The sequence below is a fragment of the Fundulus heteroclitus genome, chromosome 22 (assembly GCF_011125445.2).
Source record: "Fundulus heteroclitus isolate FHET01 chromosome 22, MU-UCD_Fhet_4.1, whole genome shotgun sequence".
In the NCBI taxonomy this organism is placed as follows: Eukaryota; Metazoa; Chordata; class Actinopteri; order Cyprinodontiformes; family Fundulidae; genus Fundulus; species Fundulus heteroclitus.
The window spans coordinates 3889035-3915356 of NC_046382.1; the positions used below are offsets into that span (position 1 = coordinate 3889035).

At 41.7% G+C, this 26322-nt stretch overlaps 2 protein-coding genes across 2 annotated transcripts in view; both read right to left on the reverse strand.

Annotated features, from left to right (window-relative positions):
- Positions 1 to 18818, reverse strand: part of LOC105923922 (kinesin-like protein KIF20B) — an 81807-nt gene extending 62989 nt beyond the window's left edge. Inside the window, exons 1-2 of the mRNA XM_036125906.1 lie at positions 18689 to 18818; positions 15378 to 15483 (exon numbers count right to left, since the gene is read on the reverse strand). Of these exons, the coding sequence (XP_035981799.1) occupies positions 15378 to 15479 (102 nt within the window). The 5' untranslated portion in view covers positions 15480 to 15483; positions 18689 to 18818. The remainder of the gene's footprint in view (positions 1 to 15377; positions 15484 to 18688) is intronic.
- A 676-nt stretch (positions 18819 to 19494) lies between these two features.
- On the reverse strand, positions 19495 to 25026 carry ankrd1a (ankyrin repeat domain 1a (cardiac muscle)). The gene is made up of 9 exons (XM_012856254.3): positions 24780 to 25026; positions 24247 to 24423; positions 22581 to 22709; positions 22252 to 22359; positions 22076 to 22174; positions 21894 to 21992; positions 21709 to 21807; positions 21529 to 21627; positions 19495 to 20235 (listed from the first exon to the last, which is right to left on the reverse strand). The coding sequence occupies exons 1-9, from the start codon at positions 24804 to 24806 to the stop codon at positions 20149 to 20151; spliced, it is 924 nt and encodes a 307-aa protein (XP_012711708.2). The 5' UTR covers positions 24807 to 25026; the 3' UTR covers positions 19495 to 20148.
- Between the last annotated feature and the right edge of the window lie 1296 nt (positions 25027 to 26322).

Consider the following 26322-nt stretch of genomic DNA (forward strand, 5'->3'; position numbering starts at 1 on the left):
TATGACGATACAGTACAGCTTTGAAAATGGTCATTTTGAGGCTTTTTCGAGGCTTTCTTTCTCCCCGACTCCATTGATTAATATGGGTTTTTTGGGGGGTGGTTTTTCGCTAATTGTGTTGCCATGGTAACTCAAAACCCCAATAAAAGTAATAGCACACGATTCCCGATCGAGCCGCACGTTTTGGTACCTATATCGTGGGGGTGCACGCTACGGTTCGGGCCGCATTAATCGTGGAATAATAAAGAATGATAATAATATAGAGTCCGTTTAGAGGTGAATAGTAATAGGCCCTGCCCATGTATTTATTGCATTGGGAGGCAGTGCCTCCTCATTGCACATGCAAGGCAGGCACCTAATTATTCATCCCAAACCAGTCCATTTGAAAGAAGTTTTAGATATACATAATCTTTGATTTAAATAGATGTAAAAAAAAAAAAAACCCTGCTTTGGCTTTGAACAAAACTGTGTGGAACTAAATATGGTTGTTTTTCTAAGGGTTTTCTATTCATTCCTTTTTGTTGTTTTTTTTTTTCTTAGAATTTTAATCAGCTTAAAAGGACTGAGCTGAGGCGAACCTCAGAGGGACAGTTTAACCTGACGCAGGACAAAAGATATGATAAACAACTCTGACCATGATGTAAACATCTGAATGTTATGGCAAGGCTGGGTCTGTGTGTTCTGGCCTGGGGCACGAAAACTATGTCAGAGGGAAAAAATAAAATAAAGCCAGCTTCTGAAGGGTTAAATTCTAATCTCGCTTTGTTTTTGGGTAGCCTTCTCAATGTGCTGAATTACGGGGAAAACTCTTATCATTTATAGAGAAACACTGGAAGCCCAAAAAACTAAAGGAGAAAATCATTGGTTTAAAGTTTCACCCTTGAGCAAATGAGATTTGAAAAGGTGTATATAAATACAAAGTATTACTAACAGCAAATACACATGGTCAAAGGACCAGAAAGAAATCAAAAGTTGTAATAAGTTAATAATGTATGACATATTTGAAAAGACAATTGTGCTCCTTAGGAGACATTTTTTTGTTAATTTGTGTTTTCTTTTTTTCTTTAGATATGTTTTGAACAGAGTTTGAAAGGAAAGGTGAAGAATTGATACCTTCCCAGGATCAGCAAGAAAAAAAAAAAACATCACGTTAAAGGGACACTAACGGGACCAGGGTTTTAACTGCATGCTATTAACACTCTTGTTTTCTCTGAGTTATTGCTTTCAGATTAAAGGAGACGCCACCTTTCTGCCAACAGAAGACTGAGAGGACAGTTCTAGCAGTACGGTAAGGAGTCATAATCAGATTTGGACACTAAATTATGCTTAGTTGACAATGGACTTGTGTCTGTACTTGTCCTGTTAGATCTCAGTGCTGCATTTGATACAGTTGATCACAATATTCTCCTACAAAGACTTGAGCATACTGTAGGGATTAAGGGGAAAGCATTAGGCTGGTTTAAATCTTATCTGTCGGACAGATTCCAGTTTGTTAATGTTAATAATAAATCTTCCTCAAACTTTAGGGTCATCTGTGGAGTACCACAGGGTTCAGTCCTTGGACCAATTCTCTTTACTATATATATGCTTCCGATCGGCAAAATTATAAAACAGCATGGGATTAATTTCCACTGTTATGCTGATGACACTCAGCTATATTTATCCATAAATCCTGATGAATCCAATCAATTACTTCGACTGCAGTCATGTCTTGATGTCATCAAAAGCTGGATGACTTTAAATTTCCTGCATCTAAATTCTGACAAGACCGAAGTTGTAATCTTTGGGTCAGAGTCCTCAAAAAATAAACTTCTTAACCAATCACTTAATCTGGGTGGCATTAACTTGGCCTCTGGAAATAAAGTAAAAAAATCTTGGTGTTATTTTTGACCAAGACATGTCATTTAAATCCCATATTAAACAGGTTTCCAGAGTTTCCTTTTTTCACATCCGGAATATCGCCAAAATTATAAACATTCTGTCCAGGAGTGATGCTGAAAAACTAGTCCATGCATTTGTTACTTCAAGGCTGGACTATTGTAATTCTTTACTATCAGGAAGTCCACAAAATGCAGTTCAAAGCCTTCAGCTGATCCAAAATGCAGCAGCAAGAGTTCTGATGAAAATCAACAAGCGGGATCATATTTCTCCAATTTTAGCTTCCCTTCATTGGCTTCCTGTTAAATCAAGAATATAATTTAAAATTCTTCTTCTAACATATAAAGCCCTTAATAATCAAGCTCCATCATATATCAGAGCTCTGATTACCCCGTATGTTCCTAACAGAGCACTTCGCTCTCAGACTGCAGGTCTGCTGATGGTTCCTAGAGTCTCTAAAAGTAGAATGGGAGGCAGATCCTTTAGCTATCAGGCTCCTCTCCTGTGGAACCAACTCCCAGTTTTGGTCCGTGAGGCAGACACCCTGTCTACTTTTAAGACTAGGCTTAAAACTTTCATCTAAAGTTTTAAGATTGACAAAACTTATAACTAGAGTGGCTCATGTTACTCTGAGCTACCTTTATATTTTTACTGCTATAGGCTTAGGCTATTGGAGGATATCAGGATCTAATTTTCTCACTCTATAGAGTTCTACTGTTCTTCAATTTTGCATTGCGTGTCGTCATTTCTGCTTTAACTTTCTGTTCTCTCTCTTTTATCTTCATAGTAGGTACACCTGGTCTGGCGTTCTGTTAACTGTGATATCGTCCAGAGAAGACAGATAACCCGCTTTTACCATCTAATGTAGAACCGATTACTGGATCAATGTGTGCTTTTGTGCTTTTTTGTCTGTCTTGTTGTGTCTCTGCTCTGTCTTCTGTAACCCCCAGTCGGTCGAGGCAGATGACCGTTCATACTGAGCCCGGTTCTGCCAGAGGTTTTCCTTCCCGTTAATGGGGAGTTTTTCTTTCCACTGTCGCTTCATGCTTGCTCAGTATGAGGGATTGCAGCAAAGCCATAGACAATGCAGACGACTCTCCCTGTAGCTCTACGCTTCCCCAGGAGTGAATGCTGCTTGTCGGGACTTTGATGCAATCAACTGGTTTCCTTATATAGGAAATTTTTGACCAATCTGTATAATCTGAGCCAATCTGTATAATATGTTTGAACTTGACTTTGTAAAGTGCCTTGAGATGACATGTTTCATGATTTGGCGCTATATAAATAAAATTGAATTGAATTGAATATCAACAGTTGAATAAATAAATTAATTATTTTTCACTATATAAAGTAGAGTAATCTGAACTTTTAAATAGCATTTCAATTAATGAACATCTTAGAGTAAGATGATTTCTGCCACCCCTGCAGGCATCAATAAAATGGTAACAAAAGGTCCGTCCGTTCGTTGTCTTCCGCTTATCCGGGGTCGGGTCGCGGGGGTAGCAGCTTCAGTAGGGAGGCCCAGACGTCCCTCTCCCCAGCCACTTGGGCCAGCTCCTCAGGAGGAATCCCAAGGCGTTCCCAGGCCAGCCGGGAGACATAGTCCCTCCAGCGTGTCCTGGGTCTTCCCCTGGGTCTCCTCCCGGTGGGACGTGCCCGGAACACCTCTCCAGGGAGGCGTCCAGGAGGCATCCTGACCAGATGCCCGAGCCACCTCAACTGGCTCCTCTCGACGTGGAGGAGCAGCGGCTCTACTCTGAGTCCTCCCCGGATGACTGAGCTCCTCACCCTATCTCTAAGGGAGAGCCCAGACACACTACGGAGAAAACTCATTTCAGCCGCTTGTATCCGGGATCTCGTTCTTTCGGTCACGACCCAAAGCTCGTGACCATAGATGAGGGTAGGAACGTAGATCGACCGGTAAATCGAGAGCTTCGCCTTTTGGCTCAGCTCTCTCTTCACCACAACGGATCGGTACAGCGCCCGCTTCACAGCAGACGCTGCACCAATCCGCCTGTCGATCTCCCGCTCCATCTTCCCCTCATTCGTGAACAAGACCCCAAGATACTTGAACTCCTCCACTAGGGGCAGGACATCCTCCCCAACCCGGAGAAGGCACTCTACCCTTTTCCGGTTCAAGACCATGGTCTCGGATTTGGAGGCACTGATTCTCATCCCGGCCGCTTCGCACTCGGCTGCGAACCGCTCCAGTGAGAGCTGTAGATCACGCCCTGATGAAGCCAATAGGACCACGTCATCCGCGAATAGCAGAGACGCAATCCTAAGGCCACCAAAGCGGATCCCCTCAACACCTTGGCTGCGCCTAGAAATTCTGTCCATAAAAGTTATGAACAGAATCGGTGACAAAGGGCAGCCTTGGCGGAGTCCAACTCTCACCGGAAACGAGTCCGACTTACTGCCGGCAATGCGGACCAGACTCTGACACCGGTCGTACAGAGACCTGACAGCCCTTATTAAAGGGTCCGGTACTCCATACTCCCGGAGTACCCCCCACAGGATCCCCCGGGGGACACGGTCGAATGCCTTCTCCAGATCCACAAAGCACATGTAGACTGGTTGGGCAAACTCCCATGCCCCCTCAAGAATCCTGCTGAGGGTGTAGAGCTGGTCCAGTGTTCCACGGCCAGGACGAAAACCACACTGCTCTTCCTGAATCCGAGATTCGACTATCCGACGGACCCTCCTTTCCAGAACCCCTGAATAGACCTTATTAGGGAGGCTTAAGAGTGTGATTCCTCTGTAGTTGGAACACACCCTCCGGTCCCCCTTTTTAAATAGGGGGACCACCACCCCAGTCTGCCAATCCAGGGGAACTGCCCCCGATGTCCACGCAATGTTGCAGAGCCGCGTTAACCAACACAGCCCCACAACATCCAGAGCCTTAAGGTACTCAGGGCGAATCTCATCCACCCCCGGAGCCTTGCCACCGAGGAGCTTTTTAACAACCTCGGCAACCTCAGCACCAGAGATGGGAGAACCCGACCCAGAGTCCTCAGGCTCTGCTTCCTCAATGGAAGACGTGTTGGTGGGATTAAGGAGGTCTTCGAAGTATTCCGCCCACCGACGCACGACGTCCCGAGTCGAGGTCAGCAGCACAGCACCCCCACTGTAAACAGTGTTGGTACTGCACTGCTTCCCCCTCCTGAGACGCCGGATGGCGGACCAGAATCGCTTCGAAGCCGTAAGGAAGTCTTTCTCCATGGCCTCTCCGAACTCTTCCCACGCCCGAGTTTTTGCCTCGGCGACCAGCCGAGCCGCCTGCCGCTTCGACTGCCGGTACACATCAGCTGCTTCCGGAGTCCCACAGGCCAAAAAAGCCCGGTAGGACTCCTTCTTCAGCTTGACGGCTTCCCTCACCGCTGGTGTCCACCAGCGGGTTCGAGGGTTGCCGCCACGACATGCACCGACAACCTTGCGGCCACAGCTCCGACTAGCCGCCTCAGCAATAGAGGCGTGGAACATGGTCCATTCAGACTCAATGTCCCCCGCCTCCCTCGGGATGTGTTTAAAGTTCTCCCGGAGGTGGGAGTTAAAGCTCCGCCTCACAGGGGACTCCGCCAGACGTTCCCAGCAAACCCTCACAGTACGTTTGGGCCTGCCCGGTCGGACCGGCTTCCTCCCCCGCCATCGGAGCCAACTCACCACCAGGTAGTGGTCGGTGGAGAGCTCCGCCCCTCTCTTCACCCGAGTGTCCAAGACATGCGGCCGCAGGTCAGATGAAACGACAACAAAGTCGATCATTGAACTGCGACCTAGGGTGTCCTGGTGCCAAGAGCACATATGGACACCCTTATGCTTGAACATGGTGTTTGTGATGGACAATCCATGACGAGCACAGAAGTCCAACAAAAGGTTACTGGCTAAAATGGATAAGGTTGCTATAGATTAGCATAATGACACATCCTACTAACTAACAGGGGTAAATGTGGGATTAAAGCATCAGTGTACAATGGTTACAATATTTATGGAGATTTAATATAGCTCAACTAGAACTCTTACATACAGAAAATAAGTAAGATTAATTTAATTAGGTTAAATTATGGGGACATTTTGGATCTGGTCAGGATGGCTGGGAGGCTGTGATGATAAAAGGGTAACAGCTTGAAGGTGATATCAATGAATGAAGGTTTTCTCTGAGGAAAATTAAAGCAGCAATGACATCCCACATTGGAACTCCTGTTGTGTAAAGAACATCTTGAACGGGACATAGGGTGAGATCCTTGCAGTGGGAGACGTTCCACACAGGGGGGTGTGGAGACCCCTGGGGCACAGCACCCAGGGACGAGCTGCTGTGGGTTGGAGCTGTTGTGGACTTGACACAGCTGGTGGAACCAGGGTGGAATCAGAGGGACGGCGATGTGGTCCCACAGAATACCTGACACCTAACACTGACTGTAAAGGGTTCTGGGTTTTCAGGGTTGCTGAAAACAGAAAGCTTCAGAGAACCTAAACCTTTCCTGATCAGGCACTCAGAACATAGATCAGATTACCGGGCCTAGATAAATAGGAACGCAGAGACGCGTTCATCCAAGAACTTCTTAATCAAAGTCCTCAATCCTCAGTTAAAAAAGGGCATATAATAACATGTATGGTTTACTTTATTTTGGGATTAAATTGGGAACTAATTCTGATTTGCTTAAGTAACTTTAGTTGTTCAACAATGTTAGAACGTTTTCAAAAATCTCTCCTGCTCACTGCTTTGTTATGTGGAATCTTGGCATCCTTGAACAGTAACAGAATGGTATAAATATTTTGTCTTCTTTGTGCAGAACAGCTCCTCCCTTTCTTTCTTTTTTTTTTTTTTTAAAAAAAAGAGAGAGAAAGAGGGAAAAGGCTTTCACATGGAAAGGCTTTCTTTTTCTCAGTTGGGTTTTTAAAATAAAGCGGGAAATGACATGAAACGAATATGTTGATGAAATACATTTGAACTTAAAGATTACTCTTTTAACTAATAATTAAATTGCAGAGCTCTGGGGGTGATTCTCACAAACCCTACCTATCGAATATCTTAGAAGATTTTAGGTGCATACTCATAAAAAAATAAAAAGAATCCACTTTTATTTGGACAATCATTATTTCTAATATTTGGCACAGATCATTGTTGGTTACCAAAATAAATTTTTTTATGTTTTTTAACCGTTTTTGGAGTCACAAATTCACTACTGTAATGCGTCCTAAGGGGGGAAAAATTGCTTTCGTCTCAATTTATCATTATAAATAATCAAGCAGGTTTAAAAAAAATATCAGACATTTGTTAAAATATACATTAATTAACAAAATATGACAATATATAATAATTTCCTGTTAAGTAATTCAGAATATTTTAATAAAAGTGAGTGTCCGGAGGTGCAACTCTCATTACCGTTGCACCATGTTCAAAGTCCTGTAATATTCACAGAATTTTTTAAATAAAGTTATTCTGACCCATGATGCACCACAAAGAAGAGAAGACAAAAGATGGCTACAAGGTAAGATTGTTTGACATCTTTTGATCATGATTACTGTTAGGTTTCTCCTTCCATATGCCTATTTTTACACTATAGGTGATCATTACCGTAATGTATAATACCTCATGTTCTTAAAAAGTTATTAATAAGATACTTTCTTGTACAGAAGAAATTAGGGAGTTCTCGCTGTTTGTGAAAAAAGTTTAGCTGAGTCATCATGGCATGCTAGAATTTTAAGCTAGCTCATGTGGATATCATTCATTACCGTAATGCGTGACTTTCATTACCGCGTAATCTGAGGCCTGTTGCGGTAATGAGAAATAAGATTACGGTGATGAACAGTGTCAGTATGCAATAATAAATAGATGAAGGAATAGGTTATTTCAACTTGTAATGTTTGTTATTATTAAACTTTCATTTTTTTAGGCTAAATCTTTAAGATAATTTATGCTAATTGATATCACCTAATGTGAAGGGCAAAAGGAAGTGAACAGAAGAGGGCGGCATCAAGAGCTAGGGTGGAAAAACATAGGCAGAAGATTTATAACAATCCGGACCTTCTAGAGGAGTATAGAAGAAAGGAAAGGGAAAGGTAGTGTCTCTCTCTTTCTCCCTCTCTTCCCCTTTCCCTCTTTTTTTCCCCAATGTCTCGGCTCTCCTTCTATACTCCTTTTTCACGCTCACACTGTACAAATACAGTATGGAGTATGTTGAAGACTTTGCTGTCTCACAAATGTTCCTATTGATATTTTATTTTAACAGGTATCAGAAGTGCAAGGAAAAAGGTTTGTTAAAGGCAGCTGCAGATTTGACACCCAGGCAGCTGCAGAAACAGCGAAAAAAAATGGAGGGAAAATTCTAACCGATATAATAAAAAGAAACAAACAGTTCAACACATACTAAATGAAACCCCTCCCTCAGATGACAGTGTGAACGAAATCAACCCTCAGCCTCAACCACAACCTTGCAAAAGGATCATCCAACCAAAGAACATAAACTCTAATCAGCCGTCTGCAACATCAACACCAAAGCGGAAAAAAACAACCAAATTAAGAGAAAAACTAAGGAAGGCACAACAAATTATCAGTGACAAAAAAAAGAACTAAATTGTCTGAAGAAAAAACTAAAACGAATGGAGGAACACAGGTCCACAGTTCTACTTACAAGTCGAGCCAAACAGAGGAGAGAGAACCGCAAAAAGCAGTGTGAGAGAAGCCAAAGAAGAAAGATGAGTGACAATGTCAGACTGTTCCTAAACAGAGATGATGTGTCCACATTAATAAATGGTAAAGCTGGGGAAGTCAGGAAGGGTGGACAAATTTACAGGAAGAGGTTCCTCTCAGACACCATGGGAAATCTCCACAAGAGATTTCTTAAAGAGAACCCAGGGCTCAATGTGTCCCGCTCCCAGTTTTTTAAGCTGAAGCCCTTCTGGATAGTGAGACCAAAGATCACAGACAGAGAAACATGTGCCTGCAAAATTCATGAGAATTTTTCAAGTAAAGTTAAAAAAATGCACCATCTTGGAATGATGCATACATTATCTGTTACTGATGTAGTGGCTTCATCCGTCTGTGATTCAGAAAACATTGATTGCATGTATGGTAGATGTGAAGCCTGCAAAGATCTTACTTTCCCTGTCACCGTGGATCCAACAACAAAAAACAACATCATATCTTGGACTGAGTGGACAACAAGGTCAAGAACAGTAACAAAGAAACTGCAGGATGGCACTACAACTGAGATTGATATCAAAACCACATCCCTGGAGAAGAAAGTAGCTAGTATTGAAAAACTCGTAGAGCTAACAAAGTTGGAACTGCCACGGATCTCTACTCATTTGTACAACATTTGGCACCAGTTCACTCGTCTCAAGAAACTGAAAGAAAATTTGACCCAGCGTGATGTTGTAGTCCATGTTGATTACAGTGAAAACTACACCTGCAAATGGAGCAAGGAAATAAAAGACACTCACTTTGGTGGATCCCACCAGCAAGTCACACTCCATACAGGGGTGTTATACTACGCTCGTGGTCAAGCCGAATCCTTTGCTACTGTGTCTGCCAGTTTACAGCACGATGCTGTTGCTACATGGGCACATTTGCAACCAGTTTTAGAGTATATAACATCTAACTACCCCCTGGCAAAAAATATCCACTTCTTTTCCGATGGACCAACATCTCAATATCGGAATAAGGTAGCATTCTACCTTACATCCACAGTGCCTTTTATGAAAGGTTTTAACACTGTGACGTGGAACTTCACTGAGGCCTCTCATGGGAAGGGAGCTCCTGATGGAGTAGGAGGTGCTCTTAAAAATCTCGCAGATCGTATGGTGGCCTATGGCACAGACATCCCAAATGCTTCTGCTCTACTAGAGAATCTGGCAAAGCACTCATCTGTTAGGCTTTTTGAAGTAACAGAGGATAATATTGCTGCGTATGGGGAACTCGTTCCTCCATTCCTGAAATCAGTCCCAGGAACTATGAAAATACACCAGGTGAGCACCCACATGTCCAACTAAACAAATTCACACTCGCTATTATCTTGCTTGTCTTTTTTTTTAACTTGATTTCATTTTTTTCTATAAATATTTTTCAATATTTTTTGTTGTAATTTTAAACAAAATATTTTTATATAGACCTGACCTTTTCATGGTTTTGCAGATAAAACTAAACATAATGTCTCCACAGGTCGTTGCTACTGAACCAGGAAATATTAGATTTCGAGAGGTCTCGTGCTTCTGTAGTCACTCTTGTGACTGCTTCTCCCCAAAAGAGTTTGTTTTCACTCAAAAGGAATCTGAAGAGACCATCAAAGTAGGAACATGGGTCCTTGTGGACTATGATGGAGACCTCTATCCTGGCACAGTAACACAGGTAGGTTTAAGACTGAGTGGAGAATGGAAAGTCAGGTATTGGATTCAGATTGTCAACATGTCAACATGTAATGTGGAGGTAATGATCATGTAATAATCAAATTGTCTTTGATAAACGCAGTCGATAAACCTTTTTTTGCTTCATTAATCCAGATTGCCAGCGGTCAGTATGAGGTTGATACAATGAGCTGTGCAGGAGGCAACCGCTTCTACATCCCATCAATAAGATTTGCTGGTGAGAAGGTGTGGTATTATTTGGATGACATCAAAGAAATTATTCCTGAACCACTGCCTACCTCTTCATCCGCAAGACACTTCTGTGTGGTGTCAGAAATCTGGGCCAAGTACAAAAAGAAAGTCCAATGAATTATTAGATTCAATGGCATATTAAGGCAGTTGTAGATAGAAACAAAAGGATGGAAAAAATATCCACCAAAAAAAATCTCACATTTTGTACAATGTACAAGTAAATTTCTAACTTTTGAAACTCAGAAAGTTCCATATTTGTTTCTCAAAAATTTCTGATTTTAATCTCAAAACCTCATCGGTTTTTGTAGTAAATTTTTGACTTTTTGAACTCAAAACTCAGAAATATTCTGACATTTAAAAAATATATTTTTTGGCAGAAATTTACTCCTCTTTTTTCCTATCTACAATAGGCCTCTTACATTGTCATTTACCAGTGTTAATGAGAAGGATAAAAAAACTAGAATATTGGCTCTACTTCTGAAATATGTGATTTCTTGTGTACTGGCATTGTTTCCTGTTTATCTGAGTGGGGTTTTCTATTTTTCCTTTTCACACAGTGTTGTATCACTAATAATTTGCTAGCACAAAGTTGAAAAAAACAAACGTGAATTCAGGCATTTCCCTGTTGTGTTTCCTGCTATTTAGAAGTTCAATATCTTTTTTCTCTCTGTGCCTTTGTTCTGATGACCTATCACCTCCCTGTGCCTTGGTTGCTTTTGCATTTACCCTAAATCCAACCCATTGTTTCCCATTGTCTTTTGTGAATTTGTTTTGCTTCAAACAAATTCACAAATATGCGCAAATTTAAACCGTGCATTTAAAATAGCACAATTTTTATGTTGCCAATTTATTTTAAATGAATATTACTTCAGTTTGTACTCTTTCTGAACCACTGCCTACCAGTTTATCAGCAAGACACTTCCGATTCACTTCCGAATCCTTATAGCTGTTACCATAAGCACTGTGACGCAAATATGGGACTATTTTTTCTGTTCAGTTCGTGTATGTCGACTTAATAAACTTAAAAAATGTTTGCAAATGTATGTTTTACTAGGGTATTTTATTGTTTGTGTAGGTAAATATTAATATAGTTATGAAGGGTTCACTACCGAAACATTGTTATTCATTACCGAGATATGTTTTTTCATTACCGCTATGTTAACTTTATGAGGATTTATTTAGATTAGTTATATGAATTACTTTTATATTTTAATCCCTTCATGAAATGTGCCAGACCTTTTATACTATGGTTGTATTATTTTTTCAATGTAATGATTTGATACAAAATCATAATCAAAATTGACTTTGAAATTTGCATAACTGTTACGGTGATGAAATTATTTTTTGCAGTAAAATAAAACGTTTTTTTTAAAAATGCCTATTTTTGTTTATATCTGTCTCTCTGTGCACACTGAAGTCCTTGGTGTCCAAAAAATGTGAAAAAAAAAGGTTTTGTGGTTTCAAATTTCTTCATGGAAATTGTGTTACAGTAATGAATATATTTGCTAAAAGTTAGAATAAAATGTTTAAAAAATACCTAGAAAATGTGCATATAGATTATAATTTTACAGTGAAAAGTAAAATTAGGATCTACTTTATAAAATGTGAATGTTTTTGTGTGTACATTATGTTTTTTAATTTTTGCTTCACGTTGGACCATGTTTATGAGAATCACCCCTGGGAGCTAAATAATTGTGCACAGAAATATCTTTAAAGTGAAAGTGCTTGGAGGATGTTTTTTAATAAATGACACACGAATGGGGTTTTTGATAAGAATACTAATTACACCTTGTTTCTGTTCCCCAATAGAAACAAGGGCTCGTGTCTGCAGACCATCTTCACATTTATTAGAGAGAAATGCAAAATAAAATGCTCATGGCCCACTCCAGAACTGAACATTCATTACCATCCAGCTCAATCGTCCAGCCTGTGAGGAGGAACCAAGAAGAGGGTCCCATCTCCTGTTTTGGCAGGAGATGGGACCAGGGGTCCGTTCTTCAGACGTTGCTTAAAACATCCGAGATCAAATGAGACATCCAAGATGATTTCATCCGGCTAATCATAATCCGGCTAACTGGGTTCTTCGAACACACCTGTTGTTTATGATTAGTATGGCTGGATTGAGTTATCTGAGATAACTGCGCGTTCATGCGTTTGTTTAAAAGGGGAAATGTGTCGATAGTAGAAACATTGATCAGCAGCGCTGCTATTGGCTGTTCAGCATGGCCAAAGAACGCCCACAGTTTTTCTCCCAAGCAGAACAAGAGCTTGGAAGGTTATGCCGAATTTGAGTCATTAATTAAAACGACAAGGAACACCTCAAAGTCTGTTAAAACCAGGAGAGAGGGCTAAAAAAGGTAGCAGATAAATTAAATGCATAAGTACTGTCCTTGTTAAATGTTTCTATCACTTTCTACAGTATGATTTTTTGCATTTTAATAATTTCATATTTATTTTGTTCTTTTATGTCAGAGCCTCCACGGGAGTCACTAGAACATGGGAACAAGTAAAAGTGAAATACAAGAATATTCTACAAAATGGTAGCCTTTAATTATTATACTGTATTTTAAAAAGCAACTTCTTCCTCTTTTTTAAAAGCCACTGTTAAATGATGTTTGTCTGTTTATAACAGCGACCAATAAGAAGGCTGGAAAAAAACAGGTTATTTTTACTTTTGTTGCATGAGGCATGTTTCACCCTTTCTTTTTCTTTCACAAAACGACACAGGGTGCCATCCGTTCCCTATATAAACGGCTTCTTCAACAAAAAAATTTGTATTTTGACCTGAAAAAAAAAAAAAACACAAATTAAGAGGAGAAATTGAACTCCACAACTTGAAAAAGAGAAAAATTGCACTAGAGATCGAGTTGCTTCAAAAGGACGTTCAGAGTAAGTTCTAATACACCATTTGACAGTAGTATTGCTGACTTTACATAACTATCTCTTTTTGCAGACAAAAGATGACTTGCTGTCTTTTCTTTATAAAGAATTGTTTAAATAAAACGACAGGAACTAAGCATTATTTGCTTCGTCTTTTATTAAACATTAAAAAATGGTGATTTGGGGAAAAATGGGACAATTCTGTCCCTTCCTCTGCCACTAGGTGGTCCAAGTGCGCTGGCTGGACAGACTTCCCTATCTCCTCCGCTGCGATATAATCCTGTTTACATGAAATAAGCCTGCTCGCGAGCAGGTTTAAGTTGGCGCACATTTTGCTATGACAGCAAGTCCAGGATGAGTTTTGAAGAACCAAACGATCCAAGATCATACCAAATCGTCAACAATCAAATCCAGATAACTGAGTTAGCGACGTACGAAGAACGGACCCCTGGAGTCACAGTGCCTGGGCCAAAAAACCCAAACTAATCGAGAGGGGCTAGTCACTATGATAAAAAGATGGGTTTGCAAATTAATGAGCAGACAAAGAAGCTGCAATGCCTGGAGAGAAGGACGCGGGTAATGTACTGAAACTAAGCTTGTAAGTTCTCTTGGTCTCTTTGGAATTCCAAATGAAATAAATATGCATATTTTAAATGTTTGCCTCTAATGATATGTTTCTCCTTTACTATCAAATCTTAAACCAAGGTATGACAGGCCTTCAGAAATAAGCAGGAGCAGGCCCATATTAATTTCAAACATTTCTACCATATTTTCTGACTATAAATAACCTTTTTTCTCAGTTTGGCCGATCCTGTAACTTTTATTCAGCTGCGACTTGTCTATCAGTTTTAAATGGCAAATCATTTGGACCAGCATGAACCAAGGAGTAAACATTACCACCTATAGCCACAAGAGGGCGCTCCATGTCTGAGAAACCTAAATGTTGCTCCTGTACCACTTAAAACTAACTGAAAACTTTAACTTATCTACAAAGAACACATTTGTACATTGTTTGGCTGTTTCAGTATCATTCAGGCAGCGGACTGGTGCAGCTCTAAAGACCCAGACCGAGACAGAAATTGTTATTGGGCTGTCCGTGAAGCTAATAGCAGCTAGCGCTAGCTTACAGCTCTGTTGTGCGGCAGGTTAATCTTCACTGATGCAGATGAGCTTCATGTTGGGCTTAAACATCCGTGTCGGAATGTTAGCTTAGCATGTAGCACCGTTACGCTCATGGCTAACAACCCGCTACGCTGAAACGCACTGGATAAAACCTGCTGGTTGGATAAAACCTGCTGGTTGGATAAAACCTGCTAGTTGGAGCTGCTAATGTAGCCCATTCATCCTCCCTGGCCTGTTCCAGGTTATTCAGCCGGCTGTGGATGCAACTGTATGATTTAACAAGTTTATTTACCAGCTTAAATGTCAGTTTTTAGTCTGGATTGTGTGAAATGTCTAAATAAATGCAACATGTGTTTTTTCCTCATAACGCGTTTTCTGACTGATGTGACGTCTAGTAGTGTTGCACCGATACCGATACCAGTATCGGCCGGGGCGCCGATACTGCACTAAAATGGTGGTATCGGTATCGGCAAGTACCAACAAATAGGTCACAGATACCATTTGGATGTTTGTATGTCACTTGAACGCAGCCTTCTCTCTCCCGACACTCACTAGTTCTACTGGATTCACTTTGTATTAGTCTTTTTCCTGCTTTAATAAGGTAGCAGCTTGACAAAGCCATGATACCAATTATTTTACATCCAAGTAGTATGCTTTTCTTCATATATACACACACACAAATTTCAAAGTAATGGTATCGGTATGGTATCGGTATCGGCCGATACGGCACAGCCAGGTATCGTAGTATCGGTATCGGGGCCAAAAAATGGCATCGGCACAACACTAACGTGTAGTCTGATAGTCTAAGTGGTTTCCATCTCGTCTGAGGAGCCCCAGAGAAACGAAAGGCCGGCTTCAGCAGGTGAAGAAAGGAGACATTAACTATGAAAGGAGAGTCGGACCTGTGGTTCTGGTAAGGAGCCGGATGCTGACGACGGTCCACTGTTCCCGTCTTCAGCGACACGTCGCTGGTCAGCCTGGTAGTTCAGGACGGAGTCACTCATTTTTCTGCCAACAGAACAGAAGCAGTTTAAAACATATCGGCTAACGTCACACTTCATCTTCTCAGGCATTAAATTAGGTCTTCTCCATGGTGCAAAGGATTGTGGGAAAGAGGGTTATTTTCCTCCACGGTGATGCTAATCTCTTATAGTTTATCCTGTTTCAGGAGCCTCCCTCTGGAGGGTTCCCTCCTGCTCACCAGGGTCACTTTCAGCTATTCATGCTCCTCCAGCCCAGTTAGACAGCCTGCAGAGCCGCATCGGTTGACATCTCACGTTCTGATTGTCCAACTCTAGCGTAGGTTGCTCTAGAAGTGTATCAAGCCAAATCTGCAGCACCAAACGTGCAGAAAGCTTCAAACGCACTGCAGGACCTCTGGAGGCCTCTGAGGAGCGTCCCCCATAGACTCTGCATGTAAATCAGACGCCCTGATGCTCAAACGGTGTTTGGTCTAGGGCTGAACGATTTTGGAAAATAATCTAATTGCAATTTTTTTTTCTTAATATTGCGATTTAATGCAATTTTTTTTCCAGTTTAATTTATCATGTCTTTTTAAACATATACTAGACAACAAATCATTGTGTTTCCTCGCTGTGCAGATTAGTTGCTAAAAGACCCACAGCATCTAAACTCAGAGCAGAAATGATTGCGTTCTGCCTACGATATATTTCAACCAAAATTGCCATTTTGACTTTTCTCCGCGTTAACCACAAGCAACAAAAATGGCGTCTAAATAAAGACGTTTGTAAACAGGGACTATTTAAAACAAGAACTTTTAATGTTTCTATTAATCAGAATATTATTCAAGAGAACAGCTTTTAGTTGATTTGGACATCAATCCTTGTTGAACATAAAGGGAAACCAACAAGCAAGTCTATGTATTAAACTGATTGACCAGAACTTAATGCTATGTGTGATTATATAAACTCTAAAACACGTAATACAATTAGATTATCTCACTGCTGCAACTGTCTTCCCTTCCATGTGGAGGCAAACCCACTTTAAACATTTTTTACCAACACCTAATGGACGTGTCTAATTCCCTGACTGTTACATAGCCAAAAATTGCAGACCTCTGCGATTTGGAAATTGCGTTTTTTTTAAAATCGCGATTATATTGAAAATGCGATTAATTGTTCAGCCCTAGTTTGGTCTGCAGAGTTAAGATTACTGAGAGCACCGATGCACAGGTGGAATATGGAGAACAGCTAAACTATCTGGTCTAATAAGACACCATGGTGGTAATCAGCATGTTTGTCCTGCCGTTGGTTCTAATTATTCAGTTTAATCGGTGAAATCAGTGACCTGCTAACTATGATTCACATGAACGGCTTGACAAACATTAAAGGATTAGTCTAAAAAAACAGCAGATTACAATCAGATGCTGAACTACTGACAGTAAAAACTGTCAGTCCTCCACCTGCAGAGACGCTCCTTTCCCTGGGAAAATAACTTTATTTATAAAGTGCTTTCAGACAAAGTGTAGAACAGGAGGTGATATATAAAAAAAAAAATACAACTTACAACAAAGACCAAACACCAAAAGATAACCATATCTAACTTTAGACAGAATTAAAATCCTCCAGAGAACATGCCAGCTGAACATCTAAAGGACATGTGTCAAACCCAAGGTGACAAATCCGGCCCATTAAGACAATTTATCAAGGCAACAAAAGGTATATCATGTGATAAAGTAGAGGCATATATTCTTTTAAGGTGCATAAAGTGGCTAAAACTGTGCCTCCTGTAGTGAATGTTGATTATTTTACATGTATACATACAACTTTGAACATCCAGGGGCAGGACATAGAGACAGAAAGAGGCTGAATAAGCTGGTGAGGAAGGCCACTTCTGTCCTGGGCTGCACTCTGGACTCTGTGAAGGAAGTGGCTGAGAGGAGGGTGTTGTCCAAGTTCACATCCATCATGGACACCTTCCACCCCCTGCACCAGACTGTAGAGGAGCTGAGTAGATCCTTTAGTGCAAGACTTAGACATCCCGTCTGTAAAAAGGAGCGCTACCGCAGGTCATTCATCCCTGCTGCAACCAGATTATACAATGCTGCACTGTAACTGTAACTATAACTGTAATAATTAATGTGCAATAACTATTTAATACCCCGTGCAATAATCCTGATAAATAAGAATCTTCAGTTGTTATAGTTATCTCACCACTTCACTGTTGTGCTTCACCTGGTACCACTTTAATGTACAACGTCACATTCATGTGTGTAAGTCACCTAAATGTGCATAAGTCATCTTAAATCTCTGCTTTATTTATTTTTTCCTGATCCACTGTATATATGTGGACACACTGTATATACATCATGCACCTTTTCCTGCTTTTGGCTCCTTCTTTTGATTATTGAGCCGATGTGACACGTGAATTTCTCCACTGTGAGATCAATAAAGTCTATCTTATATTATCTTTTGTGTAGTAACAGCCTCCTGTTACTAACAGTAGTTAGTAGTAGTTTTATCACAACAAATTAAAACAACCCAGAAATGCCTAAAAGAGAAAAGTGATGCAGAATCATGAGTTTAAAGTGTAACTCACTCCAATATCAACTATTATTACAGATAATCTGTATAAACTGGGCCTAAGGTGCTCCTTTAATGTTACAGTTATTTTTTTTTATATTTCTATGTGAACTAGAATTATTCAAAAGTATCATGTAAACCGCTTTAATGACGTCATGAGGCCAAAGTGGCCGCGTGTAGAAAGTAGACATTCCTGCTGTGGGAGAACAGGTGAGGCTGGTTACCGACCCTCTTCTCACCTGAACCAACCCACTGGGTCAGACTGGGCCAAACGGGACCGGTTCGGGTTCTGAACAGCGTAGGAATACCAGCAGGAATTAATCTAAATGTCCTGAAAGTCTCCTCCGGGATGTTAGTCCCGTTTAAACCGGACCAGAACTTCTTGTTTTCCTCCACTAAAGCTTCCCAGCGAACAGAGAAAACTCCCCTTTAATGCTGAGTTACCATGACTCCACTCAGAACCGGTACCAGAACCGCAAAGAACCCCGATAATTAACTGGATTCGTTCACTTTTGAAAATAAACAAACCAAGCCTGGAATCCCCCTGGCGACATGTAGCCCCCTTCTAACGGCTAGCTTTAAACGGCTAAAAGTCCGACAAGGTTCGGTTAAAACGAACCGGACCCGGGTTTCACGGTACCGCCGCGACGTGGACTCAAACACCGACTTACCGAACAGCTTGGCCGAGCGGAACATTTAAATAAAATCCAGATAAATGGATCTCTTCTCACCGAGGACACTTGCTAACTGATGCAGAGCTAAATCACGGAGAACTGTCGCGGTTCTGCGTTTGAAAGAGTCCAATTGCGTCGAACCACGATATGCGCATGCGCTGCTGCTGGTGTGGCGTTCAGGAACCAAATTTTAGCTCGGAATGTGAAGCTACAGACCGAAAAAAACAAGTCAAACAAGAAGACAGGAACCCTAAGCCTGACTTTAAACATACTCTGATTGACAAACACGGTTTTAACAGTTTCGTAAAGTATACAGTTAGTTTATTAGGCAGAAAAGGCGCACTGCCTGTTGAGCTGGTAGACGAGTTGAATAAAAACTATTGTTTTAAACATGTCGTAGAGTTGTTTGCTGCTGCGTGCATTTTTCAAATTTTCTTAGATATTTCTAGAAAGGAGTTAGAAAATATAAATTCATATACATCTGTAATCATAGGTACCTTGTAAGTAAACAACCTCCTCGGTGTAATTACATTTTAAATATCATGTACTGTTATCACAAATGTAATAAAATGATATGTATCGATTATTATGCCCACTTTTTGTGTTGTGGGGACTAGTGTTTTACATTATATGACATTATACTACATCTTATATCATCAAATGTACTTTACACATTGGAGTGATACAGATTTATATCATAACATTAAAAAAATAACATTCTCCTTCAATGTTCCCAGCAGCTGGGTCAGTCCTTATAAGCAGCTTGAGTTTATTTACTGAAGGAAACACATGAATGAAACAAATTAAATCAAAGGCAATTTTATTAAGTATTTATATTTCAATCAATAAATAAAAAAACAACGTTTACAGACATCTTAGAATACACATTTAGAACAACTTGAATTCCTTTCAACGTCCTCTGAACCATCGTCTACGTCCCGCTCTGTGCCTCTCTTTAGGGTCTTTAACAGAAGAATAAAAAGGAGCAGGGCAGCTTTGCTCTGCAGCTTTACATCTGCTGATCCTCAGCAGGAACAGAAACCAGAAGGGAAAGGAGAGAGATCCAGTCCAACCTGAAGGTAAAACTTACTTTGACTTATGTCTCTTCAAGAAAATCTGCTTCCCACAACACACAACCACAACACATCTGGCAATAAATAAAGGTCTTTTTCATCAATAATTTAAACTCCCTTTCGGTGCTTCGTCACTGAATTCAACTCAGCTTCAAAGTGAAATCAATAAAAACTAAATAAATCTTCTTCCGTCTGTCGGCTGATACGCTGACCAGCAGCGTCCGGCTGACAGAGAACCTATCAGAGCTGAAATCACTTCCTGGTTGTTGATCAAAGGTCCCTGACTGAGACCCAGTCCACAGGATTTAACTCAAAGAACGGTCTGATGGAGGTCAAACATCTCCAGAGGAGTCCTCCGCTGGTTTCCACTGATGTTCCAGGAGATCAGGGCTTCTCCTCGGTGAAGTTGCACAGGAGGCTCTTGGCTCCGTTCTGCCATGAATACAACGTCTCCAGGGGAGTTTTCCCATCCTGCAGAGGAGAAGCAGACGACACTGAGAAGGGAAACAGGGAACGTGGACAGGAGCGTCCAGACGAGCTTTCACCAACATCATAACGTCCCTCATATGTCCGTCTGTGGCTGCTACCCCCACAGCCACAGACCGGTGAACCCATTTTATCCAGCAGGATTTTTATTTTTATTTTTTTTTTTTTTTGTGGAAAATTATGAGAATAAAGTAATATTTTTATTAGAACTTCCACAAAACAGCGAAGCTATCCCCTTCGTTAACATGAATAAAGGGAAACTTTGTTATCAGTTTCACAAATAAGGAAATGCTAAATCTTTTGATCACATCTAACTGTGCTCACGTTTCCTTTATGGCCAGAAAGACGCTGTCCAGATGGAGGATGGAGACAGAAGACAAGTTTAAATTATCATTTACTATGATTCTGATTATTATTCTTGTTATCGTTGGATATTAATGTGTGATTTCCTGGAGCATCTGTTGGTCAGGGGATCTTTGTAAATGGACTGGTTCTCTAAAATGTTACCTGTTAAATCCTGCAGTTATTATTCCCTATTTAAAGTAACTGTGTCTTAGATGTGTTGGTGTAACGGGTCAGAACCACTGAGCTATATAATACACTGGAGTGCTGATTTTGCCGAAAAACTGAAGTCACTGGCCGCCATCTTGCTACTCCCTACTCTCACAGAATCTCACAGGATTTGGTTGCAACAACAAGCAGTTTTCTGGCTGTGTGAAAACGTTTCACAGGTAATTCTACAGTCAGTGGATGTATTTACACTATCAACTACTAGGAAATTAGGTGCTGAAATATTTTACATGTTATTCATAATATATATATTTATATATATATATATATATATATATATATATATATATATATATATATGTATACACATATGTAAATATATGTTTTTGTATATTGTTATTTATATATTTATAAATGTTAAACATATATATTTAAATAAATAAAATGCAAAATATTTCAGCACATGACTTTCTCAGTACTTGATAGTTTTAGAACATAACATAAAAGTATATGGCATTTGACATTTTAAAAGTCTTAAGCCCCCCCTGAACATGAGAAAATCCTCGTTATTCGATGCTGTAGCGCACATATTCCCTAGTTACTGGGGGAAAATAGGGAGTACCAATATGGCGGCTGGTGGCTTCACAGTGACTCGTTCTAACAGACGGTGATTAGCACTCCAGTGTATTATAGAGATCAGTGATCAGAACCAGCAGGATGCTCCATCAGAGGCTGACGGGGAAAGTCCAGCAGACTCCCAGGACCTACGCTGTTCTTGGTGCCGAGGCTGGCGCCGTACATCATCAGCAGCTTGATCATCTTGAAGCGGTTTATCCTGACGGCGTCGTGCATCGGCGTGTCTCCGTCCTACAGGGAGGACAGATCACAGCCGTTAATTAACTTTAATATATATAGCTTTAACGGGGCGTGACGGGTCCCGCCGCTCACCCTGTCTCTGGCGTTGACGTCGGCGCCGCAGTGGATGAGATGCTCGGCGCACTCGCAGTGTCCGGTCCTCACCGCCACGTGGAGAGGGGTGCTGTGAAGCTGAGCGGATCAGAAGGGACAAATGTCGTCTCCGTGTCCTGAAATCTGGCCCTGCAGGCCCTGCACCAGGAGTTAGAGGCACCCACCTTGTCTCTGCAGGCCAACCTGGCTCCGCGGTGGAGGAGGAGCTGCAGGGCCGGCAGGCTGCCTCCCCTGCAGGCCCAGTGCACGGCCGTGGCCTCCAGCTGCAACACAGACACACAGCCTGCCGTCAGACCGCGCATGCATGCTGTGAGGGACACAGGAGAAGAAGAGCTGAGGAGGGCACCTTGTCTTTCTGCTCGATGGCGGCTCCGGCCTCCAGAAGTCTCCCCATCACCTCCACGTGGCCTTTGAAGGAGGCCTTGTGCAGCGCGGTTCTCTGAAACTGGACGACAAAAAGCTGAACGTTCCTGCGGTTCATGGGTAAACTCTAGGAATCATGCCCACTCCCGCGTTTCTCACGTTGTCGGCAGCGTTGGGGTCTCCTCCGTCTGCCAGGTACTTCTCCACCACAGGAAGCTTGTTGTCCATGACCGCGGCGAGGAACAGCGGCTCGTCCACCGTCTCCGGCTGCAAACCAAACGCCACAGAGGTCAGACTCAGGCGGCGACCTGCTGCTGCGGTGCAACCAGCCCGTCCAGAACCCAGAACCTTTCAACCCGCGGGACAAACTGGTTCCACCGGGCTGACGGGCTCTCTGGGACCCGCTGGTCCACCAGGAAGAGTTCAGGCTGTAGGTGAGACTCGCCCGGTTCAGCTCAGATGTAATCAGAAAACACACGGTACCCTACCACCGTCTCTGGTTCTGGTTCAGCTTTCTTGTACACAGATGACTTCCTCTCCTTCCTCCTCTTCCTCAGCTGCAGGATGTTGAACAGATCATCCACCGTCTCCAGCTTCAGCCTCCCGCATTTATCCGTCTGATGGAGCAGAGACATAAAAAAACAAAACGTCCTTAAACTGCAGAGAGTCCAGCCGGACCGGAGGAACCGCTGCGTCTCACACGTCGCCACTGGGTTCTTTAATCAGTACATCCTGGAAAGTAGTCTGCACGTTTCAGGAAGTAAGCAGTGAAAAGGTTCCCCCAGATTCCCACCCAGCAGACTGGGAACTAAATGCCAGGAAGGTAAACAGGTTCAGGAACGCAGCGTGGAAGTCAGAGAGCCTAAAACTCCGTCTGGGAGAGGATCTGTACCGTCTGGAAAGAAACCAGGAGCATGAAGCAACCTGTACGTCACAGAAAGTCTCCTTTAGGTTCCTGTAAAGTACCTGGTAGTGTGGAGAAGACCTGAGACTTAGACTTAGACAACTTTATTTGTCATTTTGTATGCACAGAGTGCGTACAGAACGAAATTTCGTTGCAGTAAATTACAGGATAAAGTTTAAAGGATAAAGTGCAGCAGTGATTTAACAGTACAACAATTGAAATGTAAACAATGCAGGAGAAAGAGACAGTGTGCAGACCTGGGAGGTTTCCTGTAAAGCAGAAAGTACCCTGAAGGTACCAGGAGACATACAGATCAGTTCCTGAACGCATCCTCCAAGGTCCTGCAGAAGCCTCAGGCAGCTCTGGAGAATCAGGGGTTATGCTACGTGTCACCGGCCTTTATTTATACATAAATATGGATTTTCATGCAAATAACAAGTGTTTAGCTGCAGATCATTTTCTGTATAAGATTAACTTATTAATAGCCTATTAATTAGTTAATTGATTGGGGTCAGGCTGCTGATGGACATGACCCTGTGATGCGCCTGAATGCCTGCAGGGGGCAGCACACACCGAGCCTGTGAGTCAAATCAGCTTCAACTTTGTCCCAGTTTAAGTCCAGGGTGTGAAGAGGACATAGATCTGCATCTCTACAAGAGGAACGTGTGTGAGATGAATAAAACATCTGATGGAGATCAGATTTTAGTAAATATGTCATCTTTAAAAAATATGCACGTAACCCAAACATTTAAATGTGATAATTTTAAATATTACTAGATATCTTCTTACTGTTCAACTGAAATAAGACACTGTATTCGTGTGACTGTGCTTTGATTTGTAATGCCTCCTTTTATCAAAAGACTGCAAATGTTACATGACATGAATATTGTAATTGGGGGTAGGTTCTTATAAGTTCTTTTGAGCGCTACTAAAATCTCTTAACATTTTAATGCAAATCTTACTTGTATTTTTGCTCAAAGACATTGAAAAAAATAAAAAAATAAAAAGTTTTTCTCTCATGCGACTCGTTTCATTGAGATTTAAGTGAATCTGTTCCTGCTGTGCAACAATAGTCAGGAACTGGTTTAAAGATGATTTTAAAGATGATTTTAAAGAGTTTCTAACACCTCTGATAATAACTGAAGTGTTTTTCTCTGAGGAATCAAAGAGGAAGCTGCTGACCGAGGAGAAAAGCCTTCAGTCTGTGGATAAGGCGCTCCAGCAGACGACAGCCAATCAGCTGAACTCACATTCAGAGCCGCCACGCTGACCTCCTCCTGCTCGCTCCCGCTGTCGGCCTCCTCCGAGGCCCCTGGCGGCTCCTGGAGCGACCGACGGTCATCCTGCTTCTCCTGGTTGACGGCCGCCTCGTACACGCCGCCCTGGAAGCCGCCGGCCTCTTTGCCCTCTGACCTCTTACCGCTCACCTGCAGGAACGAGCCACAGATGCCACCTTTGTGGAGTCAAGGTCTCCTAAACGACTAAAACCTCTTATGACCTGAGGAGTTCAGCCTGAATGAAGGCTTTTCAATTGATTAATTGCCATTTACAGATCTGTCAGCAGGAAGTGAAACTGATCAAAAAGCCTGTTTAGACTCCAGTTATCTGCTCCTATTGAGGAACATTTGGTAAAATATTCATTTCTAAATAGACAAATCTTCTATAATATGACCAAAAGTATTTAATTTAGGGACTGAAACAGTAAAATAAAACACGCTGAAGGTGAAACAGATTTAGAAACGCCTTTCTCTGGTCCTACATTAGTTAATCTAGCAGAACTCACCAGCTCCTCCACGCTCAGCAGTCCCATCCTGATGAAGCTGGAAGTTGTGAGACAGCCTGATGTCCAGATCTGGTGTCCTGCAGGGACGTCAGCGTCTCTGTGAGCGTCTCTCTGAGCGTCTCTGTGAGCGTCTCTGTGAGCGTCTCTCTGCAGCCGCCGGCTCTTTTATATCCTGGTGATGGTGTGCAGGCTCCAGCCTCTGGGATGGGCTCATGTTTCCCTGCTTTGGGCATCAGTGTCAGCAGACAAAGATGGAGCAGAGGGAGGAGGCGTCACTCTGCTCACAGCGCTGCTGGTAAAAAAAACGCCTTTTTTCATCTGAGAACCTGGAAGCTCTTAGAACATTTTAAATCACCTTCATAGTATATTTTTATTTATATGTGTCATTACATTCTTTTGACTTTAATTATTATCTGTTTTTTTAAATGGAAAATATAAAATTTATTTAATTTTAGCTCATAAGAAAAATAAACGGAATTGTTTTTGATTGATTAAGGCTTTTAGCTAATTAGTAGATGTGAATTTATACATTTGCTGTATTTTATTCAAATAAATCATTTGCTATTTACTTTCAAGAGAAATCAAAATTTTTGCTTTATTTTGACACACTATTTAAATGTAGTTTGTTAGCAAAGTTATGAGGAAAATAATTGTTAAGCATTTTTTGCTTTTTATTTAAGCTTTTACAAGTAAATTATACACATTCCTCTTCTCAATATTTATTTTTTGTTAACTGTTCTTTGCCTGAAGTTGAGTTTTAATAGTAAACATTGGTATTTTTATTCCCATCCAGCCTGACTCTGTAACCTGATAGGAGTTAACGTCAGCTTGGATTTATTTGGAGCGGTGAAGTTTATTTGGTTGTGGGAACTGGAACGAGTGAGACCTCCTGTCTGTTTCCTATCTCTGTTATTACAGTATAATTCTGTCCAGCACCTGTGATGTGAGCCTCTATAAATAGAAATCCTTTTTATGTTGTTGTATCCATGTAAAAAAGGACGTATCTAAATAAAGTTAGATAAATAAAGAACTAGTTCTTTTTGGTCCCTAAAACACGAGCTGTTGATCAGACGCTGATTTCAAAGAACTGAGGAGAACCGCTCTAACAGGAGAAGCAAACATTCGCTGGTAAAGGAGCTGCTAATTAAAAATGTGAGAACAAAGCATCACTCCATGACATTTACAGATGGAGACTAGAAGCTTTGTTTGTGTTTAAAAACAGGCCTGCAGCCGTATTTCCCAGAGGAGGCTCACCCAGAGCCACACGTTTTAAATCAAACGTTAAACACAGAGTGATCTGTGTCTCCTTGGCTGATGGCCGCCATGCTGAGCATGCAGGGAAAAATGTGATGATGTCACCGTGAGGAGACAGGTTCATGATGGCGGAGCAATAAATAGTCGCACCTCCTCAGAGCCGGTCACACACGGATGTCATCAGGCTGTCAGTCAGCGGGGGGGGGGCGGGGGGGGGGGGAGGCCTTCCTGTCCAGGATGTGGTCAGGATGCAGGTCTCAGGTCCAGCAGGGGTGTGAGGGACTCTGAC

What these genes read in the sequence shown, in the direction of transcription:
- ankrd1a (XM_012856254.3), bottom strand. Translation starts at nt 24,806, where the DNA reads ATGGGACTGCTGAGCGTGGAGGAGCTG. An exon ending in TGCTGAGCGTGGAGGAGCTG is followed by an intron (nt 24,424 to 24,779) that starts GTGAGTTCTGCT and finishes TCGTTCCTGCAG; the next exon opens with GTGAGCGGTAAGAGGTCAGA. An exon ending in AACCAGAACCAGAGACGGTG is followed by an intron (nt 22,360 to 22,580) that starts GTAGGGTACCGT and finishes TTTGGTTTGCAG; the next exon opens with CCGGAGACGGTGGACGAGCC.